Source organism: Malus sylvestris, chromosome 9, assembly GCF_916048215.2.
Source record: "Malus sylvestris chromosome 9, drMalSylv7.2, whole genome shotgun sequence".
NCBI lineage: Eukaryota > Viridiplantae > Streptophyta > Magnoliopsida > Rosales > Rosaceae > Malus > Malus sylvestris.
The window spans coordinates 26,339,420-26,363,655 of record NC_062268.1 but is presented as its reverse complement, the minus strand read 5'-3'; the positions used below and the strand labels follow the sequence as shown (position 1 = coordinate 26,363,655).

Below are 24,236 nucleotides of genomic sequence, written 5' to 3'. Positions count from 1 at the left end.
GGATTTGGGCTTTTGGGCCTTTGTGAATCTTTATTCATTAAATTGTCATACAACTTAAGTCAATGGGCTTGATGTTCGAAGCCCATTGGGCCTTAAGGTCCAAAACTATCCCGAGGTCTTTAACGAACTTATTCGTTTGATTAATTAACATATTAATTAATCCTTGCCATAAATAATTAAACCATTTAATTATTCTTACTCATCTCCATTGTTTCTTCAATCTCCACCTTACACGGTGTACGATCCATTAGGTTCCTTTTAGCGAGGCAGTGGGCGATTAAAACTCTTTAAAATCGATTGTGAATTGAAACTTCCTTTCAATTCTCCCTTTAGTGTTTATACACGTTTAGGGCTTCCACAAACCAAGAGTGACACCTAGCAGCATATCATGGTTACCCAAGCTAATCATAAGAGGTAGAGAACCTATTCAGTTTAGGATTACAAATGCAATATGGTCTTTCTCTAATACAATACTCTTGACCACATTGTTTGGTTTGATAGTTTATTCATGTCTACTATCCAATGTGATTCGTGTGCTTATATGATTACCTTGAATGTGATTTGGAACGACTTTTCTAAATCTCATTCATACTCTGGCCAGAGATTCTTAATCATATCATAGAGTATTCTCCCCCAAACGGTTTGAAGGTTAGAGATCCCTTGTTGCGCATTCACTTGCCTCCATAGCTAAGTGGCTTAACCTCAACGATGCCGTGGACACCCGCGGATGGGGTGACTTTGACATAATCAAAGATCAAGGACTTAACCACAAGACAAACGTGATGCCTCAGGTCAAAGGACTACTTTGCATTATCCCAACCATGAGTTCTCATGTGCCATGAATATGAGAACTCTTCGTTGATCGTGTTCAGTGAACTCATTCTCTATTGAGCACCTACGTACTTGTCTTGATGTCACACACACCAATGACTCGAGACTAGTCACTCTCCCTGAGAGAAGACACAGCACGTACTGATCTTAACGGACTGTCAATGCCCAATTGGCAATCCTATGATCAGGAACGTTTAGGATGTGTCTACGAAAGAATGGTCTCATGAATCTAACTTCTTTAGATCGCATTCTCCCAATCACATATTCCTTGGACTTATCGTTTAAGCATATAACATTTATATGATACGGCTCAAACAATAATCTTTTCCCTTGATATTAAACTAGATTAGTTTAACATGTGAAATGTTCGTAAAGTATCATCATATGATTGGTTTTAGGGCACATTTCCAACACATGCCAGGTTTCTCTCCTGATATCATCTGTCATCGCTTAAGTATTGACCCCAAGACCAAGCCAGTGAGACAAAAGCGAAGATCTTATGACTCTAAACGGTACGAGGCAATGAAGGCAGAAGTTGAAAAACTCGAAGGCATAGGGTTCGTCTGCGAAGTCAATTATCCAACGTGGGTAGCAAATGTTATCCTTGTTAAGAAGAATCCGACCAAGGAAAGTCTCCTGCTTCAAAAGGTCTTGTGGAGAATGTGTGTTGATTACATCGACCTAAACAAAGGATGCCCGAAGGATAGCTTTCCTCTTCCTCTCATAGACAGACTTATAAATTCTATGGTAGGGTGTGAACTTTTGAGCTTTATGGATGCTTACTCAGGATACAACCAAATCCTCATGAACCCTCCGAACTAAGAACACACAACCTTCACTACTGACAGGGGGCTGTATTGCTATAAAGTCATACCCTTTGGCCTAAAGAATGCAGCAGCAACTTATCAGAGACTGGTCAATTCAATGTTCGCCGAACAGATTGGGAAGAGCATGGAAGTTTACGTTGATGATATGCTAGTCAAGAGCAAACATGCTGACCAATACATCACCAACCTATCTGAAACTTTCACCATTCTGAAGAGGTATCAAATGAGGTTGAACCCTAACAAATGTGCCTTCGGCGTGGGCTTTGGCAAATTCTTAGGCTTCATGATAAGCCAACAAGGCATTGAGGCTAATCCCGAGAAGATTAAAGCAATCATCGACATGAAGGAACCGGTAACTTCAAAAGACATCCAAAGCCTTACTGGTAAGGTGGCAGCCTTAACTAGGTTCATCTTTAAGGCCACAGATAGATGTGCTCTTTTCTTCAAAGCACTTAAGGGAAGTAAGAAGTACATTACATAAACTGATGAATGTGCTGAGGCATTCAAGAACCTTAAAGACTACATGAGTAAAGCCTCTTTGCTCTCTAAACCTGAGGTTGGTAACACTCTCATTATCTATCTGTCGGTATCGGTTTCAGCAGTAAGTTCCATTCTCATTCGAAATGATGGTAATGTCGAACGGTCTGTCTAGTACGCTAGCAATGCCTTACAAGATGCGGAGACACGATACTCCAATATTGAGAAATTAGCTCTAGCATTGGTCATGTTTGCCCGAAAACTTCACCCTTACTTCCAAGCACACTCCATCATCGTGCTTACCAATCATCCTCTTCGATAGATACTCCAAAGTCCTGACACTTCCGAGCGAATGATCAAATGGGCGATAGCATTGGGTGAGTTTGACATCTCCTACCAACAAAAGCCAGCTGAGAAGGGCCAAGCAATTGCAGACTTCATCGCCGACTTCACATATCATGTTAACATTGTTTCTACGCCTAAAGAAGTGGTTTCATTACCCTCGGAAGCTCATAAAATAGAACCAACAACCCCAACATGGAGTCTATATGTTGATGGCTCGTCTAACCAACAGGGTTGTGGAGCAGGACTAGTCCTTATGACCCCTGACAAAGTGGCGATAGAGTATGTTCTTTGTTTCAAATTCAAGGCGTCGAACAATGAGGCCAAATATGAAGCCCTCCTAGCAGGCTTACGTTTGGCCAAACACCTTAGGGTTAAGCGAATTGATATCTTCAGTGACTCCCAATTAGTGGTTAACCAGGTCACCAACAACTTTGACGCTAAGGATAGCTCCATGACAGCATATCTGGCATAAACATAATTGTTGCTTAAGCACTTCCACTACTAGATAACCCAAATCCCTCGAGCGGCAAACAGTCATGCAGATGCTTTGGCTCGCCTCGCCTCAGCGGTGGAAGACAAGATTGGGAGAAAAATTCAGGTTGAATTGTTGGTAGCACCAAACACTATGGCTGCGGAAGTGTGCAACTTACAACAGGGGGATTGTTGGATTACCCCGATTTATAGATTCCTTGCTCATGGCACCCTTCCAAATGACAAAGTCCAAGCTAAGCAGATTCGATACAAGGCTACCCGTTACTTGATCATTAATGACCAACTCTACAAGCAGGGTTTTAACCTACCATACCTAAGATGCCTTACGCTCGCAGAGGCGGAAACTGTCCTTCGGGAAATACATGAAGGAGTCTGCAGAGATCATGCTGGATCTCGATCCCTAGCACACAAGGCTTTTCGCCAAGGATATTACTGGCTAACACTCCACCAAGATGCCATCATAATATCTTGCTCATGTGATAAGTGTCAACGCTACGCAGCTATTCCTTACTCCCCTCCCAAGCCGCTCACTCCTATGATCAGCCCTTGGCCCTTCACCCAATGGGGACTTGATTTGATCGACCCAATGCCTGCAGGGAAGGGCAAGGTTTGCTATGCAATTGTTGCAGTTGACTACTTCACAAAGTGGGCCGAAGTAGAACCCTTGGCAACCATTACTGAGGAAAAAATAGAAGACTTCGTATGGAAGAACATCCTTTGCATATTCGGCATTCCCAATGCGATAGTCACTGATAACGGGCGATAGTTTGACAACAATAAGTTCAGGATGTTCTGCTCTAAGTTTAACATCAACTTATGTTTTGCCTCCCCAGCTCATCCCTAGTCTAATGGACAAGTTAAAGCCATCAACTAAATAATCAAGCGAACTTTGAAAACCAGCTTGGACAAGGCTAAAGGTTGTTGGCCAGAATTTGTACCCCAAGTTCTTTGGCCATACCGCACTTCGTATCGGACATTAACAAGAGAAACCATATTCTCACTTGCCTTTGGTACAGAGGCAGTTGTCCCAGTTGAGCTTAAGCAAGCAACGTTCTGAGTTCAGAACTATGTGCAAAGTGAAAATGACAAACAACTTACCCTCAACTTAGATCTAATCAAGGAACACAGAAACCAGGCTCACTTGAGGAATGTCGCCTACAAGCAGCGCATCTCTAACTCTTATAACTCAAGGGTCAAACCTCGTTCTTTTAGAGTGGGGGACTGGGTATTGAAGAAAAGATTACTCTGCGACGGAGTTCCGAGTGAAGGAACACTTAGTCCAAAATGGGATGTACCGTTTGAAGTTGTTAGCATCAGTCACCCTGGCTCCTACAAGCTTAGAAGCTCTAATGGCAAAACACTTGGCCATCCATGGAACACTGATCACTTGAAGTACTATTACAAATAAACTCACATTGTACAAGTGTTAAGCTTCAGCCGTTCGACATCCTATGTAACGAAGAGTATTTGGCATGAATTCAATAAAGAGGTGATTTAGACAACTCAGTCTTAATCCTCTTACATTCCTAGCAATGAAACACTTGGGTTCAAAGTTTCAACATGAATGCTTCCAACATGAAACAAAGTCTAAGTATATGTCAACAAGACTATACAAATAAACGAACAGCTTCAAACTATATTCGTTCAATCATACATTCCAACACATTCATACATAGGCCAACTGTGCTTTGAAAGGGTTCAACATACTTTATGTCATTCGACACTTGCTACAATGTGCCTAGACACCTTGCCCTTATTCTCACCAACCAGGTGATGAAATGTGAAGAAGGAACTCATTTTCAAGCCACCAACCAGGTGATGAAATGTACAACCCGTACTCTCCTTCATACCACCAACCAGGTGATGAAATGTACAACCCGTACTCTAATATCATTTGGCAACTTGCCACTCATGCCACCAACCAGGTGAAGAAAGAACTCGTCTTCATGCCACCAACCAGACGATGAAATGTACAACCTGTACACTTCTTCATGCCACCAACCAGGTGATGAAATGTACAACCCGTACTCTAATATCATTTGGCAACTTGCCACTCATGCCACCAACCAAGTGAAGAGGAACTCATCTTCATGCCACCAACCAGGTGATGAAATGTACAACCCGTACTCTAATATCATTTGGCAACCTGCCATTCATGCCACCAACCAGGGGAAGAAGGAACTCATCCTCGTGCCACCAACTAGGTGATGAAATGTGATGAAAGGTGATGAAGGAACTCACCTTCGTACCACTAACCAAGTGATGAAAGCAACTCACCATTCATTCCACCTACCAGAAGACGAGTGGTACAACTTGTACATGTGAACTCCTAGCAATCACAAATAATAAAAAACCCTTAAGCTTGACAACTCAACTAGGAGAGCACTTATGCCCAACAAGAGTTATAGTCACCAACAAAGTCTTATTGCAAGCCAACAACAACTTCAGTGCATGGCATACGAAGATCAAGCTATTTAGCCCTCTTGCATCTGCTTCAAACATTTCCGTTCTGTAACAATGCAAACATTACAACTCGTAAAAAGCTTCACACACTCTCGATCAAGATAGTGTGAAGCAAAACCAATTTATGGTGCCAACAAGAGCTTCATCAATGGAGTTCAACCACAATTCTCAAAAGCTTCACACACTCTTGATCAAGACAGTATGAAGCAAAACCAATTTATGGTGCCAACAAGAGCTTCATCAATGGAGGGCAATCACAATTCTCAAAAGCTTCACACACTCTTGATCAAGACAATGTGAAGCAAAACCAATTTATGGTGCCAACAAAAGCTTCATCAAAGGAGTTTAACCACAATTCTCAAAAGCTTCACACTCTTGATCAAGACAGTGTGAAGCAAAACCAATTTATGGTGCCAACAAAAGCTTCATCAATGGAGGGCAACTACAATTCTCAAACCTTCGAAGCAAATTCAAGACTGTTTGAAGCAAATTCAATTTATATGATTCATCCAAACCTTTGACTACTACAAGCTGTGGTTTGCATCACAATCTCTTGCTCAACAGTGTGGAAGCAAAATTTGTATATGTTGTCTCTCCCACATTTTCAAATTTCTAGTTTCCCAAAAAAAAATAAAAGGGAAATTCAACAAAGCTTCATCAATGGAGGACAACTACAAATTCTCAAAAGCTTCACACTATCTTGATCAAGATAGTGTGAAGCAAAATCAATTCGTGGTACCCAACAAAGCTTCACCACAAAGGCTTCACCAACAAAAGCTTCACCAACAAAAGCTTCATCAATGGAGGACAACTACAAATTCTCAAAAGCTTCACATTATCTTAATCAAGATAGTGTGAAGCAAAATCAATTCATGGTACCCAACAAAAGCTTCAACTCCAAAGCTTCACCTACAAAGCTTCAACTCCAAAGCTTCACCTACAAAAGCTTCACCCACAATAGCTCCACCTACAAAAGCTTCACCCATAAAAGCTTCACCAACAAAAGCTTCACCAACAAAAGCTTCACCCACAAAAGCTTCACCCACCATAAAAGCTTCACCCATCACAAAAGCTTCACCTACAAAAGCTTCTTCCATAAAAGCTTCACCAACAAAAGCTTCACCCACCACAAAAGCTTCACCTACAAAAGCTTCACCCATAAAAGATTCACCCACAAAAGTTTCACCCACCACAAAAGCTTCACCTACAAAAGCTTCACCCATAAAAGCTTCACCAACAAAAGCTTCACCCACCACAAAAGCTTCACCCATAAAAGCTTCACCAACAAAAGCTTCACCCACCACAAAAGCTTCACCCACAAAAGCTTCACCTACTAAGCTTCAACACAAAGGCTTCACCTACAAAAGCTTCACACTATCTTGATCAAGATAGTGTGAAGCAAAATCAATTCACAGTACCCAACAAAGCTTCACACTATCTTAATCAAGATAGTGTGAAGCAAAATCAATTCATAGTACCCAACAAAGCTTCAACCTCAAAGCTTCACCTGCAAAGCTTCAACACCAAAGCTTCACCTACAAAGCTTTAAAATATATATATATATATATATATTTTTTTTTTTCTTCGGAAATACGAAAATTAAAAAATTCGAAAATTCAAAAATTCAAAAATTTGAAAAAAAAAATTCGGAAAAAAAAAATTGCCTAGGCCTCTTCTTCTTTGGGCCTAACAAATTTCATAACAAATATATATATGAAAAAGGAATTTTGGGCTACCACTTAGAAAGGAAATGCCTCATTCTTCAACTCTCTCGACCGGAGACTTGGGGGGCTCCCACTATAGGCTACTGCACTTTGATACTCGAAAGTCTCACGACCACTCAGTGACTTGGATTTTTCAAGTCTCCAAACGAGAAGTTTTCCTCACTCGGGAAATTAAGGGAGCACTACTGAAGGATGATTTTGTGAAAACATGTTCATTTGAATAACATCTATAGCATGCATTTAACAATTAAAAGGCGGAATCATGCTTGCATGCATTCAAAAGCAAAACATTACCCATGAAATTCAAAGCCTAGTAGATTGGTGAACCAAGACTCAACTCAAATCAAAGTGAGTTGAGATATTTTTACCTTTGTAGATTCCTCTTTGTATAAGCAAAGGCTAATCACCCAAGGAGAGGGCCTTCATTCCTTGCTTCTTAGATCCATGGATTTGGATGGAAGAATATGGTTCTCCAAGTTCCCAAAATTGAGAACCTCTAAGTGTCTGCACCAAGGTTAGATTGGAGAAGAAATGAGTGACCTTGGAGGAGTGGGATTGCTAGCTAATCCCTCCAAGGGGGCCGGCCTCCTAGAGAGAAAAGGAGAGACATGTTCTCTCCAATTTTCTCCAAAAGAACCCTTAATGAATTTTAGGCTATAAAGTTCTTTATATAGTCACTTCTTTAAATGACCTAAAGAACCAAAAAACCCTAATTCAACACACATGGCCGGCCACATAAGGGATTTGGGGTTTTGGGCCTTTGTGAATCTTTATTCATTAAATTGTCATACAACTTAAGTCAATAGGTTTGACGTTCAAAGCCCATTGGGCCTTAAGGTCCAAAACTATCCCGAGGTCTTTAACGAACTTATTCGTTTGATTAATTAACATATTAATTAATCCTTGCCATAAATAATTAAACCATTTAATTATTCTTACTCATCTCCATTGTTTCTTCAATCTCCACCTTACACGGTGTACGATCCATTAGGTTCCTTTTAGCGAGGCAGTGGGCGATTAAAACTCTTTCAAATCGATTGTGAATTGAAACTTACTTTCAATTCTCCCTTTAGTGTTTATACACGTTTAGGGCTTCCACAAACCAAGAGTGACACCTAGCAGCATATCATGGTTACCCAAGCTAATCAGAAGAGGTAGAGAACCTATTCAATTTAAGATTACAAATGCAATACGGTCTTCCTCTAATACAATACTCTTGACCACATTGTTTGGTTAGATAGTTTATTCATGTCTACTATCCAATGTGATTCGTGTACTTATATGATTACCTTGGATGTGATTTGGAACGACTTTCCTAAATCTCATTCATACTCTGGCCAGAGATTCTAAATCATATCATAGAGTATTCTCCCCCAAATGGTTTGAAGGTTAGAGATCCCTTGTTGCGCATTCACTTGCCTCCATAGCTAAGTGGCTTAACCCCAACTATGCTGTGGACACCCTCCTTTTGGAGTGACTTTTGACATAATCAAAGATCAAGGACTTAACCACAAGACGACTATGATGCCTCAGGTCAAAGGACTACTTTGCATTATCCCAACCATGAGTTCTCATGTGACATGAATATGAGAACTCTTCGTTGATCGTGTTCAGTGAACTCATTCTCTATTGAGAACCTACGTACTTGTCTTGATGTCACACACACCAATGACTCGAGACTAGTCACTCTCCCTGAGAGAAGACACAGCACGTACTGATCTTAACGGACTGTCAATGCCCAATTGGCAATCCTATGATCAAGAACGTTTAGGATGTGTCTACGAAAGAATGGTCTCTTGAATCTAACTTCTTTAGATTGCATTCTCCCAATCACATATTCCTTGGACTTATCGTTTAAGCATATAACATTTATATGAGACGGCTCAAACAATAATCTTTGCCCTTGATATTAAACTAGATTAGTTTAACATGTGAAATGTTCGTAAAGTATCATCATATGATTGGTTTTAGGGCACATTTCCAACAACTACCTCAACCTACATGCTTCACTCATAAAGCATCAACATACAAGCTTCAACAAAAGGAAAAATTCAAAGAACTTAGTGAAGAAGGCCTTGGTGTATTTAACACAATATGTTGAAATGAAGCAAAGCTTGTTTATTGATATCTCCGATAAGTTACAAATATGTACACATACATGAATCAAAATAAACAAACAAGAGGGAGCCTTCACAAAGGTTGCTCAAGAGAAGTCTCAGCAGTCGGCAGAACCCCAGAAAGAAGAGGCACCAGAGGGTGATTATTCAGAGCCTCAATACTAGGCAGAACCCCAGAAGGAGGAGGCACTAAAGGTTGATCATTTGGAGCTTCATTACGCGGTACAGCCCCATAAGACAAAGGCAATAAATGCCTTTGGAACAAACCCACAAACCTCTGATGATCAAGTAAAATCTGACCATCAGATTCCTGCAGCTGGTCGAGCTTCCTCTTCATATTTGTAGCATACTCATGTGCGAGTCTGTGCAACTGTTTATTCTCATGCTTAAGCCTTCTGATCTCCTGTACTTATCATTTCAGCCGCCAATGATTCAACTTTGCGGGTTCGAGCAAATAGGCGTTGGGCTATATTAGACACAGAACCTGCACACTGAACACTGAGAACCAGAGAATCTTTAATAGCTAACTCATCAAACCGTTTGGAAAGTAGTATGTTATCTTTGGGAGTGAGAAGGTTCTCGGCCACCACCGCAGCGATCATATCATTCTTCATCACAGAGTCCCCAACAGTAAGAAGACCAGTAGGGGATAAGAAGGATGGGCACCATATGCTGTCTTGAGAAGGCGTGGCTACCTCTTTACCAAAGTTCAAGTCAAAACGACGGTCAGATAGGCCAGACATTCTTAGAAATGATGAAGGAGAAATAAGGTGCAATAAATCTCTGAAGTAAAGGGAAAATTCCTACAAGCAATAACTCTCTGAATGTACTTCTTGCACACAATTGGTGCCCTTATAAAAAAAAGGGCAACATGACCGTTGGTTCAAAAATTGAAGAGGCACCACTTTCCACACGCAACATCAGCTCTTCGGGTATCATAGATAACTTTGCCAAAGATCTCTAACAAAGTTTAGACACATAAATTTTGAAGGTCCAGCTACCTTACTATTACCCACAAGGGTAAAGGAACAGCACCACTGCTTGATAACTAGAAAATCCCAATGTGTGTCAACCTCTGTGCTCCGTGGTAAGGCAGACTGGTAAAAATGCCCAACCTTTACTCATATTCGAGAAAACACTCCCAATAAGATTACATGCTTAAAAATCGAAGAGGCACTGCTCTCCGAATCTCGAGAGCCAGACTCCCAACAGGATTACGTGCTCAAAAATAAAAAAGGCACCGCCCTTCAAATCTCGAGAGCCAGACTCCCAACAAGATTACTTTCTCAAAAATCGAAAAGACCCTCCGAATCTCAAGAGTCAGACTTCTAACAGGATTGCTTTCTCAAAAATTTAAGAGGCACCGCCCTCCGAATCTCGAGAGCCAGACTTCCAACAGGATTACTTTCTAAAAAATTGAAGAGACACTGCTATCCGAATCTCAAGAGTCAGACTCCTAACAGGATTGCTTTCTCAAAAATCGAAGAGGCACCATTCTCTAAATCTCGAGAGCCATATCCCCAACAAGATTGCTTGTTCGAAAACTAAAGAGGCACCGCTCTCTGAACTTCGAGAGCCAGATTTCCTTGGATAAAGCTTGTTTGCAATCTTCACACGCTACATCAGCTTTCCAAATACCACATACCACTTTTTCAAAGTGCTCTGACAAAGTTAAAACACTTGAACCTTACAGCTCCCACTACATTACTATGACCAAGAAGAGTAAAGGAATAGCACTACTACTTGTTGTTAGAGAGACTCCTATATATGTCGACCTTCATCCTCCATAACCAGGCAGACTTGCAAATAAAAAAATGCTCAACTTTTCTTCATATCCGAGAGGGCACTCTCGGCACATTCTCTCGAAATACTCAGCTTTTTTTCCTCCCGATAATACATCTGCAAACAAGCTACACCAGAGTAAGAGTATCTCATTTCATTAGGGTTAAAAGCAAGAGTATCCCATATCATGCTTTTTACCCATCTTTTCCTTTGGCCTTGTTTTTACCTGCAAGACAAGGAGAAAGAGACCAATCAGTCAGCACTTGGAATCAAGCTTCCAGTCAGGAACTGACTGCCTGGAACCCCTTGCCTGATTACTTACCTGAGATTACTCTCGAGTACTCATCTTTAACATCTTATGCTTCCAGAAAAGATACCACATCTGCTTGAGGAACAGATAGGGCAAGTGAGAAGGATACAAGGAAGCATGTGGAGATAAACGTAACAGAACACGTGCCGATACATCCACTACTTTGTCAACAGTAAAAGTATCTCATATCATCAGGGACGAACGTACTATAGATTTGATGGACTTTTTTTGACCTTCAAATTCTTGAGTTGGCTTTATACTCTGGAGAAAACCAGAAAACCCTCCAGCCCAGTTCAAGAATAAGCCTGTGGAAAGTTACTTCTTCAAAAGCAAAAGTATCTCATATCATCTCTTCTCCATTTGCTTCTCCTTATCCTTGTTGCTATTTACGACACAAGGAGAATGAGAACAATCAACCGGAAGTCGAAGTCGAACCTCCGATCCAGGTTGCTTGCTTGGAAGTCTGATTGCTTACCTTGTCTGTTACCTCCTTTGGCAAATCTCCTAGCTCGGCGACTTTGGGGACTCCTACTGTAGGGTTTGTATCGCACTTGACCAAGCTTGAAACTACAAGTAAGCTTCAAGTGAAATTGATACATTACCTTGTGCATCTTCATCGGTTAAAGATACCACCCCTGGATAGAGGAAAAGTACTTCCAAAGAAGATACCGCATCTACATATGAGACATATAAGGCAAGTAAAAATGATACCACACTTCGGTACTTAGAAGTTTCGTGATTACTCAATGGCTTGGATCTTGCAAGTCCCCAATCGAGGAGCTTCCCTCATTCAGGAACTTAGGGGAGCACTGTTTGTACCATACTTGACCAAATCTGAAACTACTGAGCACTGGTCAACGTTATACCGTCAAGGACCCAGAAGAGTTTCCTTACAACCAGGAGGCCAATCACAACGCGACACGTGTTGACATCAAAAGCCAATCATAGCGCGAGACGTGTCAACATCAGAAGTCAATCATAACACGACACGTGTTAATGTCAGAATGAAACTAGAAACTCTCTTCTATAAATAGAGATCATTCTCTCACAATATTTCCTAATGTCATTTGTACTAAATCATTCACTAGTACTCACTAAAGGAGAGCTTGAACCTATGTACTTGTGTAAACCCTTCACAATTAATGAGAACTCCTCTACTCCGTGGACGTAGCCAATCTGGGTGAACCACGTACATCTTGTGTTTGCTTCCCTGTCTCTATCCATTTACATATTTATCCACATTAGTGACCGGAGCAATCTAACGAAGGTCACAAACTTAACACTTTCTGTTGTACGAAAGTCCTCATTGATTTTGTGCATCAACAGACTTGACTGCATTTTATCGTGGTTTCGATGGCTTGGAAGTAGTACTATTTTTCTCTTTTCATTGTTCCTTTTGTTAGCTCATACTGAACGAAGACTTGTTTTAATAATGATTCTCAATATGATATTTGACGGGTGACAGGTGAGATTGGAGATTGACGACGTCTGCTTAAGACGTGAAATTTTGAAGAAAATTAGGAGAAGACAGAAGAGTGACGATGTCGCTGCTGGTCCACGTGAGAAACGTCACTACTCTCAGTGGCTTTATGCCATTGTGAAGTGAGAATGTGCAGACAAGTTTGAGCTTTACAAAAATCATGTTGAATACAACGTCGTTTTGGGTTTGGATATGAAAGTATTTCTAAAAGTACATGTTTTTTTTTTTTTGAAGAAACAGTTGTAAACGACCCTTAAATAAAGCAGGACTGAGTACTCGAAAAAAGATATTGACATGGTGGCCTGTGTACCACCACTTGCCCAGAGTCATGGAGTGAATGTGAAGTCGAGCTTCTTACTTGGATGCATGAGATGAGAGCATGCCTGCACTCATCCACTCATGTCATTTTTTAAAGGATTTTTACCACAAATGATCCCTGAAATTGACCATCACCATCAAGATGATCCTTGAAATTGAAAATCAATCAATGTAGTTTTTGAAAATAGGTGTCGCAAATCAATGTGGTCATTCCGTCACAATTCTGTTAAAATTATGTTAAGTGTTGATGTAGCACATAAATGGTTTCCATAAGTCATTTTCTCACAAATGGTCATTGATATTGACTTGCGACATCCAAATGGTTCTTGAAATTCATAATTAATCAATGTAGTCCTGCAAGTAAGTGTCTCAAATCAATGTAGTCATCCCGTCACAATTTTGTCAACAATTTTGTTACGTGCTGATGTGACACATAAATGAGTCACACAAGTCTAATTAAATTAAAAAAATATTACAAATAGGCTTAATAATTTAATAGTTAATAAAAAAAATGGTCAAAACCCAAAAACACAGTCCTGCAATAACCTCTGATCCCAATCCACATTTCTCTACCTCTTTTGCTCTCAATACTCTAAAAAAAATCTCAAAAAAAAAAAAAAACACTAATCTTTACACACTTCGACACCCTTTCATCGAATTGAACCTGGATTGAGATCAACTTTGGTGACGGCTTGGCCCATTGGCAACGACTACTCGGACATCACTGTTAACATTTAGGCGATCAACATCCTCACAACCTTAATCTTAGAGAGCTTGTTTGGCACTTCCCTGGTGGTCAGTGATTCAAAGCATGGTGAGGTTTGCCTTGAGATAATGAGGTTATAACTGAGGTGCATCTATTGTTGGATGAAAACGATTTCCACACCCCCTCTTAGGCCTTGGTTAAGCCTTGTGCCTTTGAGAATTTATGGAAGAGATCTCTCTTCGGAGTAGGCCCTACTATAAGAAAAAAAAAATTCATTGTGCAAAAAGGTATTTAGACAAATTTTTAATTAATTATTAAACTCACATGAGCACATAATAATTTTTTTTTTACAAAACTGTGGTGAAGGATCATATTGATTTGCGACACCTATTTTCATGGACTACATTGATTGATTTTCAATTTGAGGGACCATATTGATGGTGTGGGTCAATTTCAGGGACAGTCTTAGTGGTGCGGGTCAATTTCAAAGACCATTTGTGATAAAAAAATCTTGTGGGGCCCATTTATGTACCACATCAGCACTTGATTTGCAACGGAATGATCACATTGATTTGCGACACCTATTTTCAAGGACTACATTGATTAATTTTTAATTTTAGGGACCATCTTAATGGTGTGGGTCAATTTCAAGGACCATTTGTGATAAACAACTCTTTTTTAAATGTTTACTACCATTAATTACCAACCACTACTTCTTCACTTGTGCTTTCTTTATACAAATAATGCAGACATTATAATAATACTAGATAATTTTAAAATTTGATGTGATGTTATTTCTTAGAGCAAGTCCAGTCCAAGAGAATAGGCTGGCCTAAAGTCCAAAAATTAAGCCGGCACCCCCAAAAAACACTCCAACTGAGCCTAATAGCTGGCACCCAGCCTAAGCCAGTCTCTAGACCGACCCAGAATGTGTTGAGCCAAGGCCCGACCTACATGACGTCAGCCACCTGATATCTTTTTTTTTTTTTTTTTGCGCCAAGTGTGTGGAAAACAAGAGCGTGTGGTCGCGAGTGGCCGACAACATCGCAGAGGTGGGGCCACTATGCAGGCGCAATACGGGTTCTTCCTTGTGGATACGTGGCACAATGTGGACCGTTGGATTTCCAATGGCTATTTTTCTAGGCCGTTGGATTTCAATGGTAAAAAAAATTTGAAATTTAAAATTAATGGCTACAGATGTGGTACAATGAGGACCTTTCAATTTTCAGATCAACGGTCTAGATTTTTCGACCAAAAAACTTAAAAAAAAATTAAAAGGTCAAAAAATAATAATATTTTTTTATAAATTCAAAAATTAAAAATCATATTATTATTTTATAATAAAAATTAATAATATTTTAATAAAATTGACTAGGCTATTTAGTTTTAGTGGTGGAGATGCATTTGGCCAATTCAACTGTTCATGGGGTCTTTCACTGTTCACTGAGTGAATTAAATGGGCTCGATGCTAGCGCATTTTTTAGGGGTGGACTTACTTTTATGCTTGAGTTTTCACTCTTCGTAAGAAGAACTATTTAGCGGCTACAAAGTAGGCGGCTACAAAGTAGGCCAAAAGTGGAGGGAAACTTGAATTCTGAATTTGAGTCGAGCGTAGGAAGATATTCCAACTCTCACTTTTCATATGAAAATTTAGAAATCACAATCACAAGTCTCCTCCTCCTCCTCTTGAGAATGCGTTACCAAATTTACTATAGTATTCATTGTTGAGAATGAGTTCTGCAATGATGAGAAGAAGGATCTTGCATGGATTTATAAGAGGTTGAACTACTCCTCATATTGCCAATTAGTTTCATGATGGAATCTTAACTTTCTTCGTTCATAAACATGAACATATATCCTAGTGACTTATATGGTATTCAATTATATATCATGCTTTAATTCAAATTTATACCCTTCCATTACACACTATGTAATGGACCACTCTGTCAACATTTGTTGCATTGGCCTGGACTGGACCCCATATAATATTATTGTTGTGTTGTGGTGCCCACACACACAACCCAAATAATTCGGACCAGGATCCTCTCCTGAGCAGATGGAGAGGATCCTCCTGACCAAGCCCATCTGGCCGTTCATTTTTTATCCAACGGCTACAAACAGGGGGTCCCTCTAAAAGTTATAATAATTATAGCCGTCGGATAAAAAATGAACGGCCCAATGGGCCTGGTCAGGAGGATCCTCTCCATCTGCTCAGGAGAGGATCCTGATCCAAATAATTCGACTTTTAAACTCTCTTCTCCAATAAAATAATAGAGTGACCAGTGAGGAGGTGAGGGCTACAACTCTTCTTCTAGTTTCCCATTAACCCAGGGTGAGAGAGGGAGATAGAGGGAGATAGAGAGAGAGAGATGGGGGAAGGAAGATGTCCACCAAGTCCTCGTCCTCCAACTCAACCGACCTAATATTGTTTCTGGTTTTCATCATCTCTGGGCTTGCAGTGCTCACTCCAATCGTGGCGACATACCACATTGTTGGCGCCAAACATGGTTGGAATCCTGGCCACAACTACACCCTCTGGGTCAACAACCACACATTCTATGTTGGGGACCTTATCTGTAACAAAACTTTCTCTCTCTCTCTCTCTCTCTCTCTCTCTCTCTCTCTCTCTCTTTCCCTCTATGTTTGGTGTCGTATGTTTTAATCATTAGATTTGACTTTCACAACTGTCTAAATCAAAATTGGATTTGTTTTCGAGTATCCAGTTTGAATTCTCAAACCCACTTTCTAGTATTCTTATTTTGTTTTGTTCATGTAAAAAAAATTAAACATTAAAAGAGAAATGAGAAATGTCATATTATTGTACACTAGCGTTGAAACTAGCATGTACATTTTGAGAGTCTTTGGGTAAAATAAATATATTTGTTATATTAGATTAGATGTTAGACTAACGAATCACAAAAAGTTTTTTTTTTTTTTAGTTTTTGTCAAATCATATATTTGTTATATTAGATTAGATGTTAGATTAATGAGCTGATCTAGTCCGAACTCACACCGAATCACAAATGCCACACTCATCTCCACTATTGTAGTTGAGGGCCACTTGAGGATTATAAAATGCACCACATGAGAATTATAAATATGCCTAAATCCTAAATCCTTGGAATTTGGAAGTTCCGCACCCAAACATACCCTAAAGTTTCCTTAATTTTCTATCTAAGAAAGAGTTTTCTCTCATGGACCATCATTCTTGTTCTTTTAATATTTCCATTTTTGCAGACACATTGTGGGCTATACAAGTTCACAATCTTTGGGATAAATGGTATAATTTAGGGATTTGGCTATTTAATACAATCACCAGTTCGACAGTCAGTCAAATGGTGACTATATTAAATACAGATGTTTATATAAATTATATCTGATCGTCATATGATAATTGTGTTAAATACAGGTAGGTATTGTAACCAGTTATCTATAGTGCAAGTTTTCCCCAATTTTTCCATGGTTTCTTTTGTTCTCAAAGTGTAATGTTTGTAAAATTGCAGCATTTAGGTACCAAAAGAATCAGTGCAATGTGTTTGAAGTAAACCAAACAGGGTATGACAACTGCACCTTAGATAGTGCAGTTGGGAACTGGAGCAGTGGTAAAGACTTTATCCCCCTTAATCAAGCCAAGAGGTATTACTTCATTTGTGGCAATGGCAAATGCTACAATGGTACGAAGGTCTCTGTCCTTGTCCATCTTCTGCCTTCGCCCTCAAAAGTCGCCGTCAGTGCTCATAACTCTTCATTAGATGCTGCTGTCTTGGTGGTTCCTCAACAGGGATTTCGGGCTTTGGCGGTTTCTTTGGCAATGTTGTGCTTTGGATTAGGATGGGCCTAAAGCTTGTGCTAAAACTCAGGGAAGTGTACAATTTATTCTTCTTTGTTTTGAGTTTTAAGAATTTGTTTTTTTCTTTTTATCTCATAGTGTATGTTCATTAGACTTTCACGTTACATATTTAGGCTGAAGCGTTTTGAGGTTTTCCTTTCTCCTCTCAATTGTATTACCTGAACTTTATTGTAAGACTAACTCCAATGGTTGAGCTAAAAGCTAAATTTTTTAGTCCGGAAAATTTAGCTTTAGCCAAGAAATAACTTTTCTGCTCCAACCCTTCTGACCTAAAATTTTAGCCCGGGATTATTAAAAAATGAACTTAGACTATTTTTTTTCTTAAATTAGTTTTAAAAAAAAATAAATATGTAGACTATCGTAAATTAATTTTATGAACATTTTAATCTAAAAATATTTAAATTTCGATAAATATTGAAAAATCACTAAATTTTCCACAAAGCAAGCATTCAACTTTCACCAATTTTTCAACCCTGGGCTAACTTTCAATTCACCAACCGTTCAACACCAAACTTTCAAGGTTCGCCGACCGTTCAACTTTCATCAATCATCTTCTATATAAACATATGTCCAATATTAGTTGATCACACAACCTTTCAACCTTCAATTATCCTCTATATTCACCAATCTTTCAAATTCCAAAGAGTTTTTGTTTCCTAAAAATCCTCAATATCTCATCAATGGGTGATGGAAAAAGGCGTAGCATGGCAATGCAGATGACACAATACCAAGCAAGGATTGAGATTGATGATGCATAATTGTTCAACGCCGAAGATGAACTTGTGAACTCGTTTATGCAATCTGAGCACCACGGCGAATCTAGCCATCGTGGTTCTATCACGGGGCATGCATTTGTGTAGCATGATAAAGAAGCATGTCATGACCGAATGATGAAAGATTATTTCATCGGGCGTCCCAGATTTCCTGCTCATGATTTTCGAAGGCGATTTCAGATAAGGAGGGAGCTTTTTGAAAGCATCTTGAACGTAGTTGTCAATCATGACCACTACTTTGCAAGGAAGATAGATGACGTAGGCCAACAAGGTCTATCACCTCATCAGAAGCTCACATCTGCTTTTAGCATGCTAGCTAATGGGTGCTCTGCAAACTCAACTAACGAGTATTGCCGACTTGCAGAGAGTACTACTATTGAGAACATGAAGCATTTCTGTAAGGCAATTGAAGCCATATATGGAGCCACATACCTTTGCAAGCCAAATCGTGAAGACTTGAAGAGGCTTCTGCACAAGGCAGGCAAAAGAGGCTTCCCTGACATGATAGGAAGTCTCGATTGTATGCATTAGGAGTGGAAGAATTGTCCTACTGTTTAGGCTGGCCAATTCAAGGGTCGTCATAACAAGCCAACCATCATGCTCGAAGTTGTGGCGTCTTACAAAACATGGATTTGGCATGCTTTCATCGGCGCTCCTAGATCAAACAACGATATCAACGTTCTTTGGTTTTCTTCTCTGTTCGATGATGTTGTCAATGGATGGGCACCAGAATTTAGGTACAAGGTAAATGGTAATAGATATGAGGTAGGTTACTACCTAATTGATGGTATTTATCCTAGTTGGTCTACCTTTGTCAAAAGTTTTTCTCATCTCGATAGTGCAAAGAAGAAATTATTTTCACAGAGGCAAGAGTCTTACAGGAAGGATGTGGAGAGAGCGTTCAGGATCCTACAAGCTTGATGGGCCATTGTGAGAGGGCCTGCACGATTTTTGCAAACTGAAGACCTCCATTCAATCATGATGACGTGCATAATTTTGCACAACATGATTGTGGAAGATGAGTACATCGAAATTGAAGAAGATTCAGACGAAGATATGGATGATGACCAACCAACACAAGCGAGAGCTATTGCAAGAGATGTTAAATATCTTGCTTCAACCACATATGAAACCCGACAAGGTAGGGTCACCTTGAGTGAGTATATGAGACGTTTAAATAGAATTCAAGCTCCTCAATGTCATGACACACTCCGCAAGGATTTGGTTGAGCATGTATGGCGCCAAGAAGGTCAACGTTGATGATATTGGTTAAGCATTTATGTAATAATTTTAAGTGTACGATGTTGTTATTTTCTAGTAATAAATTTAAGTGTCTTCTTGTGCAAAGTATTTTGTCTAGCATGTTGGATAAATTATTGAATGGAGGTTGAATTATTGAAGGCATCTATTCTACATCAAAGTGTGGAATAATAAGTACAATAATTATTGAAGGCATCTAGATTAATAGAAACAATAATTAATAAGACATAAATTTAATAAAGTACATAAACCACATAAACTTAGTACAACCGATAAATCATAAACCATATAATTAATAAACTCCATAAACTTAATACAAACGACAATTAATAAACTTAATTAATAAAGCACATAATTCATACACTACATAAACTTAATAATCATATCCACCATCTTCACTTGGTGATGGACTTCGTTTAGGACTTGGGATATAGGGTTCAAAGGATTCATCATCTTGAAACATACTCCTTAAGGCAGACTTTCGCAAAATTTCCTTTTGCTTACCACGTAAAAACTTCTTCCTCTCTGAAGTGTATTTGATGAGGTCCTCCATCATCAAATTAATTTCAAACCTATCTTGCTCCTTATCCGAGATTTCCTTCATTTGCAAACACATCCAGGTCGTTTTTTCTTGGCGAGCGCTATGGGTTTCGTTCAATTTTGCAATTCCGGTAGCAAAGTGTCCACTCATCGAATCTTGGGACTTCCCTTTTCTCTTTGCTTCCTTTTGCTTATCTCTTCCTGGGGGCCTTGCAAAAGAAGGAGATGAGGTCATTTCATCGACACCTTCATCTCCGACATTTGTCTGTTCGGCTTCATGTTGAAATAATCTTCCCCATTGTTAGTCTGCATCGGTTCCCCACCTTGGACGATCTTTGAGGACGTCCTAAGCATGTTCCAACTTAAAAACTTGATTTTTTGGTGTTACTCTTGTCTTGTAAATTTCCATTGCTTTGTCACCCTATGCAAAAAATACATAAAAATAATTAGGTGCAAAATAAAATTATGTGCATGACAAATAAAATATCAATAACAAAACTCACAACTTCTATGGCACGCCTTCCACTAGCCATGCCAACCACAGCTCTCTTTAAGCTTCCCTTCCATAAAGTGCATGCTTTGTTGATAGTCTTCCACCGATCATAAACACCACCATCGTCCTGCCCGCCGCCATTGCAGTTTTCTTGAAACTTTGCAATGATTTTATCCCACAAAACCTTCTTATTTTGATTTGTGCCAACTGCACCATCTTTGCTAACAGAAACCCATGCCAAGCATAAGGCAACATCTTCCTCACAGGTCCAATTATGACCTCTAATATGCTCTCTTGCCATGTTGAACAATTTGGAAATGGAAAGAAATGGTAGAAAGATAAGTTGGAAGAATTGTAGGAGAAAATTGAGTTTTGTGTGGATGTTTGAACAAATACATAGGTATTTATAGAGTTTTTGGGTGAATTTTGAGTTAAATATATTTTTTTAATTATTTTAGTTGTTGGATTTAAATTTTGGCTGTTAGATCTTTTTTTTTACCGTTAGATTTGATTATATTCGATCTCAGTCGTTGGATTCAATGAATTTTAAAATAACATAGTTTTTTCAAAATGAAATTTGAATCTGGACCGTTGGATCAACCAACTGTCCTTAAATGATGGTCGTCGGATGGGGAAAAATGGCCGACAGGGCCCTAACAGTGGGCCCCTACTTTGTCTGGAGCAGATTTGAAGCAGGCCCATGGGGCGCATCCGCGAGTGAGTTGGCCGAGCGTGGCCCAAATATTGGGCTAGTCCATGCGGATGGGGGGGGGAATTTCGCCCAGCTTTAGCATTTGCCTTTTAGCCCAATGCTTTAGCTTGGGTTGGGTGTTGTTTGGGGGGAAATTTGGCAAATAACACATGGTTGGAGAAAGTCTAAAGTAGGAAAACAAGAGTTGTGATTCCCTCAAATTACTAGATTCCGAGAGCCCATCTATTCTCATTGTTTATCATTTTGACTGTTTGAGCTATTTCTAGGCTAGCATACATTAAGGCTTAAGTCTATTGAGTCGTCTCCTCTTGCATTCACACTAGTTTGATAGCAACGTAGGCCCGTCATTGTTAAGAGACCCTAGACTTGGTAGCGTAAGCCGTCAGATGTGCTTCGAACAATAATAGCTCCAGTCTTTTGGTCTTGTCCAGAAATTAACTTGGGGCTTAACGTAGTCAAGTTGACTAGATGAGTGTGCTACCTTTATAGAGATCGGTTGCCCCTTCCCGTAATTTAAATTAGTTTAATTAGATTATCACCCTTTTCTAATGTCTTCAATTTTTCACTTGAAGACTTTTGGAAGGGTTGTAGAAAAGGGTGATCTCCCTAACAAGGGCAATATTTTTTCTTTAAAGGCATAACAAACCTATTTATTTTCAAAGTCTTGACGTATATTCATCAGCGAAGCCAACATGGGGGCATTGACTACCACTGACCCCAATAACTTTATATATCTCCCCTTTGAATTTTTATATGACCTGATAATAGCTAAGGCAAACAAAATAGGGACAACATATATTAATTAATTGAAACATACGAAAACTACAACTATTCCAAAATAGGAGAGCTTTTTTAGTGATCAGTATTGTGAAGAATCCACATCATATGATAAATCAATGTTGACGATAATTTGGATGTATACAATGAAAAATGTATTTGATTATAGGATAGTGCTATTCACATGCCTCTTTTTAATTTATTTGATCCGACCACCGGAAATTGAGAACATGTGTGAGAAGTAAAAATGTGTGTGTGGATAGCACTATCCTAATATATTGATAATGATGTCATGATACGACGTTCCTAAAATATGAAAACATGTCATTGCCAATTATAAATGAAAGTATGTATAGTTTTCAGAAGCTTCTTGTTTGTGACCTCATTATTGTAAATTTTTGGCTCCGCCATATATTCAAAGTAAACGAGAGTCGTGAAGAGAAATTTAAATCACACTATAAACACAAAATTCTTGTGATAAATGAGACAAGAACACATGTACAAAGCAATTTTGTATTAATGAATTTGTCAAGTTACAACCTTTGTTTACAAGTTTCCTCTGATTCGATCTCCAAAAGATATGTGGATGTGTAGATTGTTGATCCAAAGGTCACGATGACTTGATCTTGGATGAACGGTTGCCTTGAGGTTTTGGCTCTTGGCGATTTGAAGGATTAACACAAGTAGTAGTGCTTGATGATTCTTCGAAGGTTTGGCGAAGAACACATAGAACTTTTTGAATTATTCTAAGTGTTTTGAGGATTTGGGTGCTTCAGCTTCGGCAGCGTCTGGGTGCTTGAATGATTTTTGGATCCCTTTGTCTTTGTCTTGGAGCCTCATATTTATAAATTTTCTACGAAAGAACCAAGACTTGATTTGTGTCTTGGTTTGTGATTTGACTCCATCAATTAATTTATTTGATTTAAATTAAAACTAATTAAGGAATTAATAAAGATAATTCTTTAACTATTCCCCCCCCCCCCCCAAAAAAAATGGCACCACGTGTCCTCTTGATGGCTCGTCTGGTTTTGATAAGTCACATGCCATGTGAGCAATTGTTGAGGCACATGGTAAATGCCACGTAAGCCCTCGCATGTCGAAATTAATGCGTTGGGGGACATTTATTTTCACCAAAATTTTGATGTCTACAAATGCCCCGCTTTAAGGTGCGTCGTATGTATGTGCTTGTCACGTGTAGAAGGTGCGCTTTTGAAGTCCCTCACATAGTGAATGCATTTGACCATTATGCTTTAAAGTCTCTTAGAAGGTGCGCTTCTGAAGTCCTTCTCATAGTGAATGCATTTGACCATTATGCTTTAAAGTCTCTCAACATAGATGACGATTTGAGGGTCGTTGAGGCTTGATCTAGAATTGGGCTAGAAATTTCTTCAAGGGCCATAGAGGCTTGGTCTTGAATTGAACTGAAAGTTTCTTCAAGGGCCGTCAAGGCTTGGTCTTGAATTGGGGTAGAAGTTTCTTCAAGGGTCGTCAAGGCTTGGTCTTGAACGAAACTGGACCATGAAGAGCTTCACGTGATGGGTGATCTTCAGCTTTGGTCATGACACATGTTTGTTGTGCTTGTTGAATCTCCACGAGTTTGAACACGGGTGTTTGCTTTGGCTAGAGAGCCTTCTGGTTTTCTCTGAAGGTTTGGATTACTTCATTTCTCTGGAGTTGGATTTGATTCAAGGGTAAAGGACACTTGATGTTGAATCAAACTTGTAATATCTTTAAGGACCGTCGAGGCTTGATCTTGAATGAAACAAGATCACGAGGAGTTTCACGTGGTGGGTGATCTTTGACTTTGGTGTGGATGAACCACCACATGTATTTGTTGTATTTAGTGATTCTTTATGAGCTTGATGAAGAGCATGAATGTCTGAATTTGGATTTGAGTTTAATTGTGATTGTGGTTGTTGTCTAAAATTTGGTACTAAACATGTACTTGCCGCAAACAGG

The 24,236-nt window shown here is 39.3% G+C and overlaps 2 protein-coding genes across 2 annotated transcripts; both read left to right on the top strand.

Annotated features, from left to right (window-relative positions):
- Positions 1–16,255: 16,255 nt before the first annotated feature.
- Positions 16,256–17,713, top strand: LOC126633909 (lamin-like protein). Its single transcript, XM_050304438.1, has 2 exons — positions 16,256–16,448; positions 17,376–17,713. Exons 1-2 carry the CDS (start codon positions 16,256–16,258, stop codon positions 17,711–17,713), a joined length of 531 nt encoding a protein of 176 aa, XP_050160395.1.
- Positions 17,714–18,612: 899 nt separating this feature from the next.
- LOC126633908 (uncharacterized) lies at positions 18,613–19,416 on the top strand. The gene is made up of 2 exons (XM_050304437.1): positions 18,613–18,972; positions 19,054–19,416. Exons 1-2 carry the CDS (start codon positions 18,613–18,615, stop codon positions 19,414–19,416), a joined length of 723 nt encoding a protein of 240 aa, XP_050160394.1.
- The last annotated feature ends 4,820 nt before the right edge of the window (positions 19,417–24,236 follow it).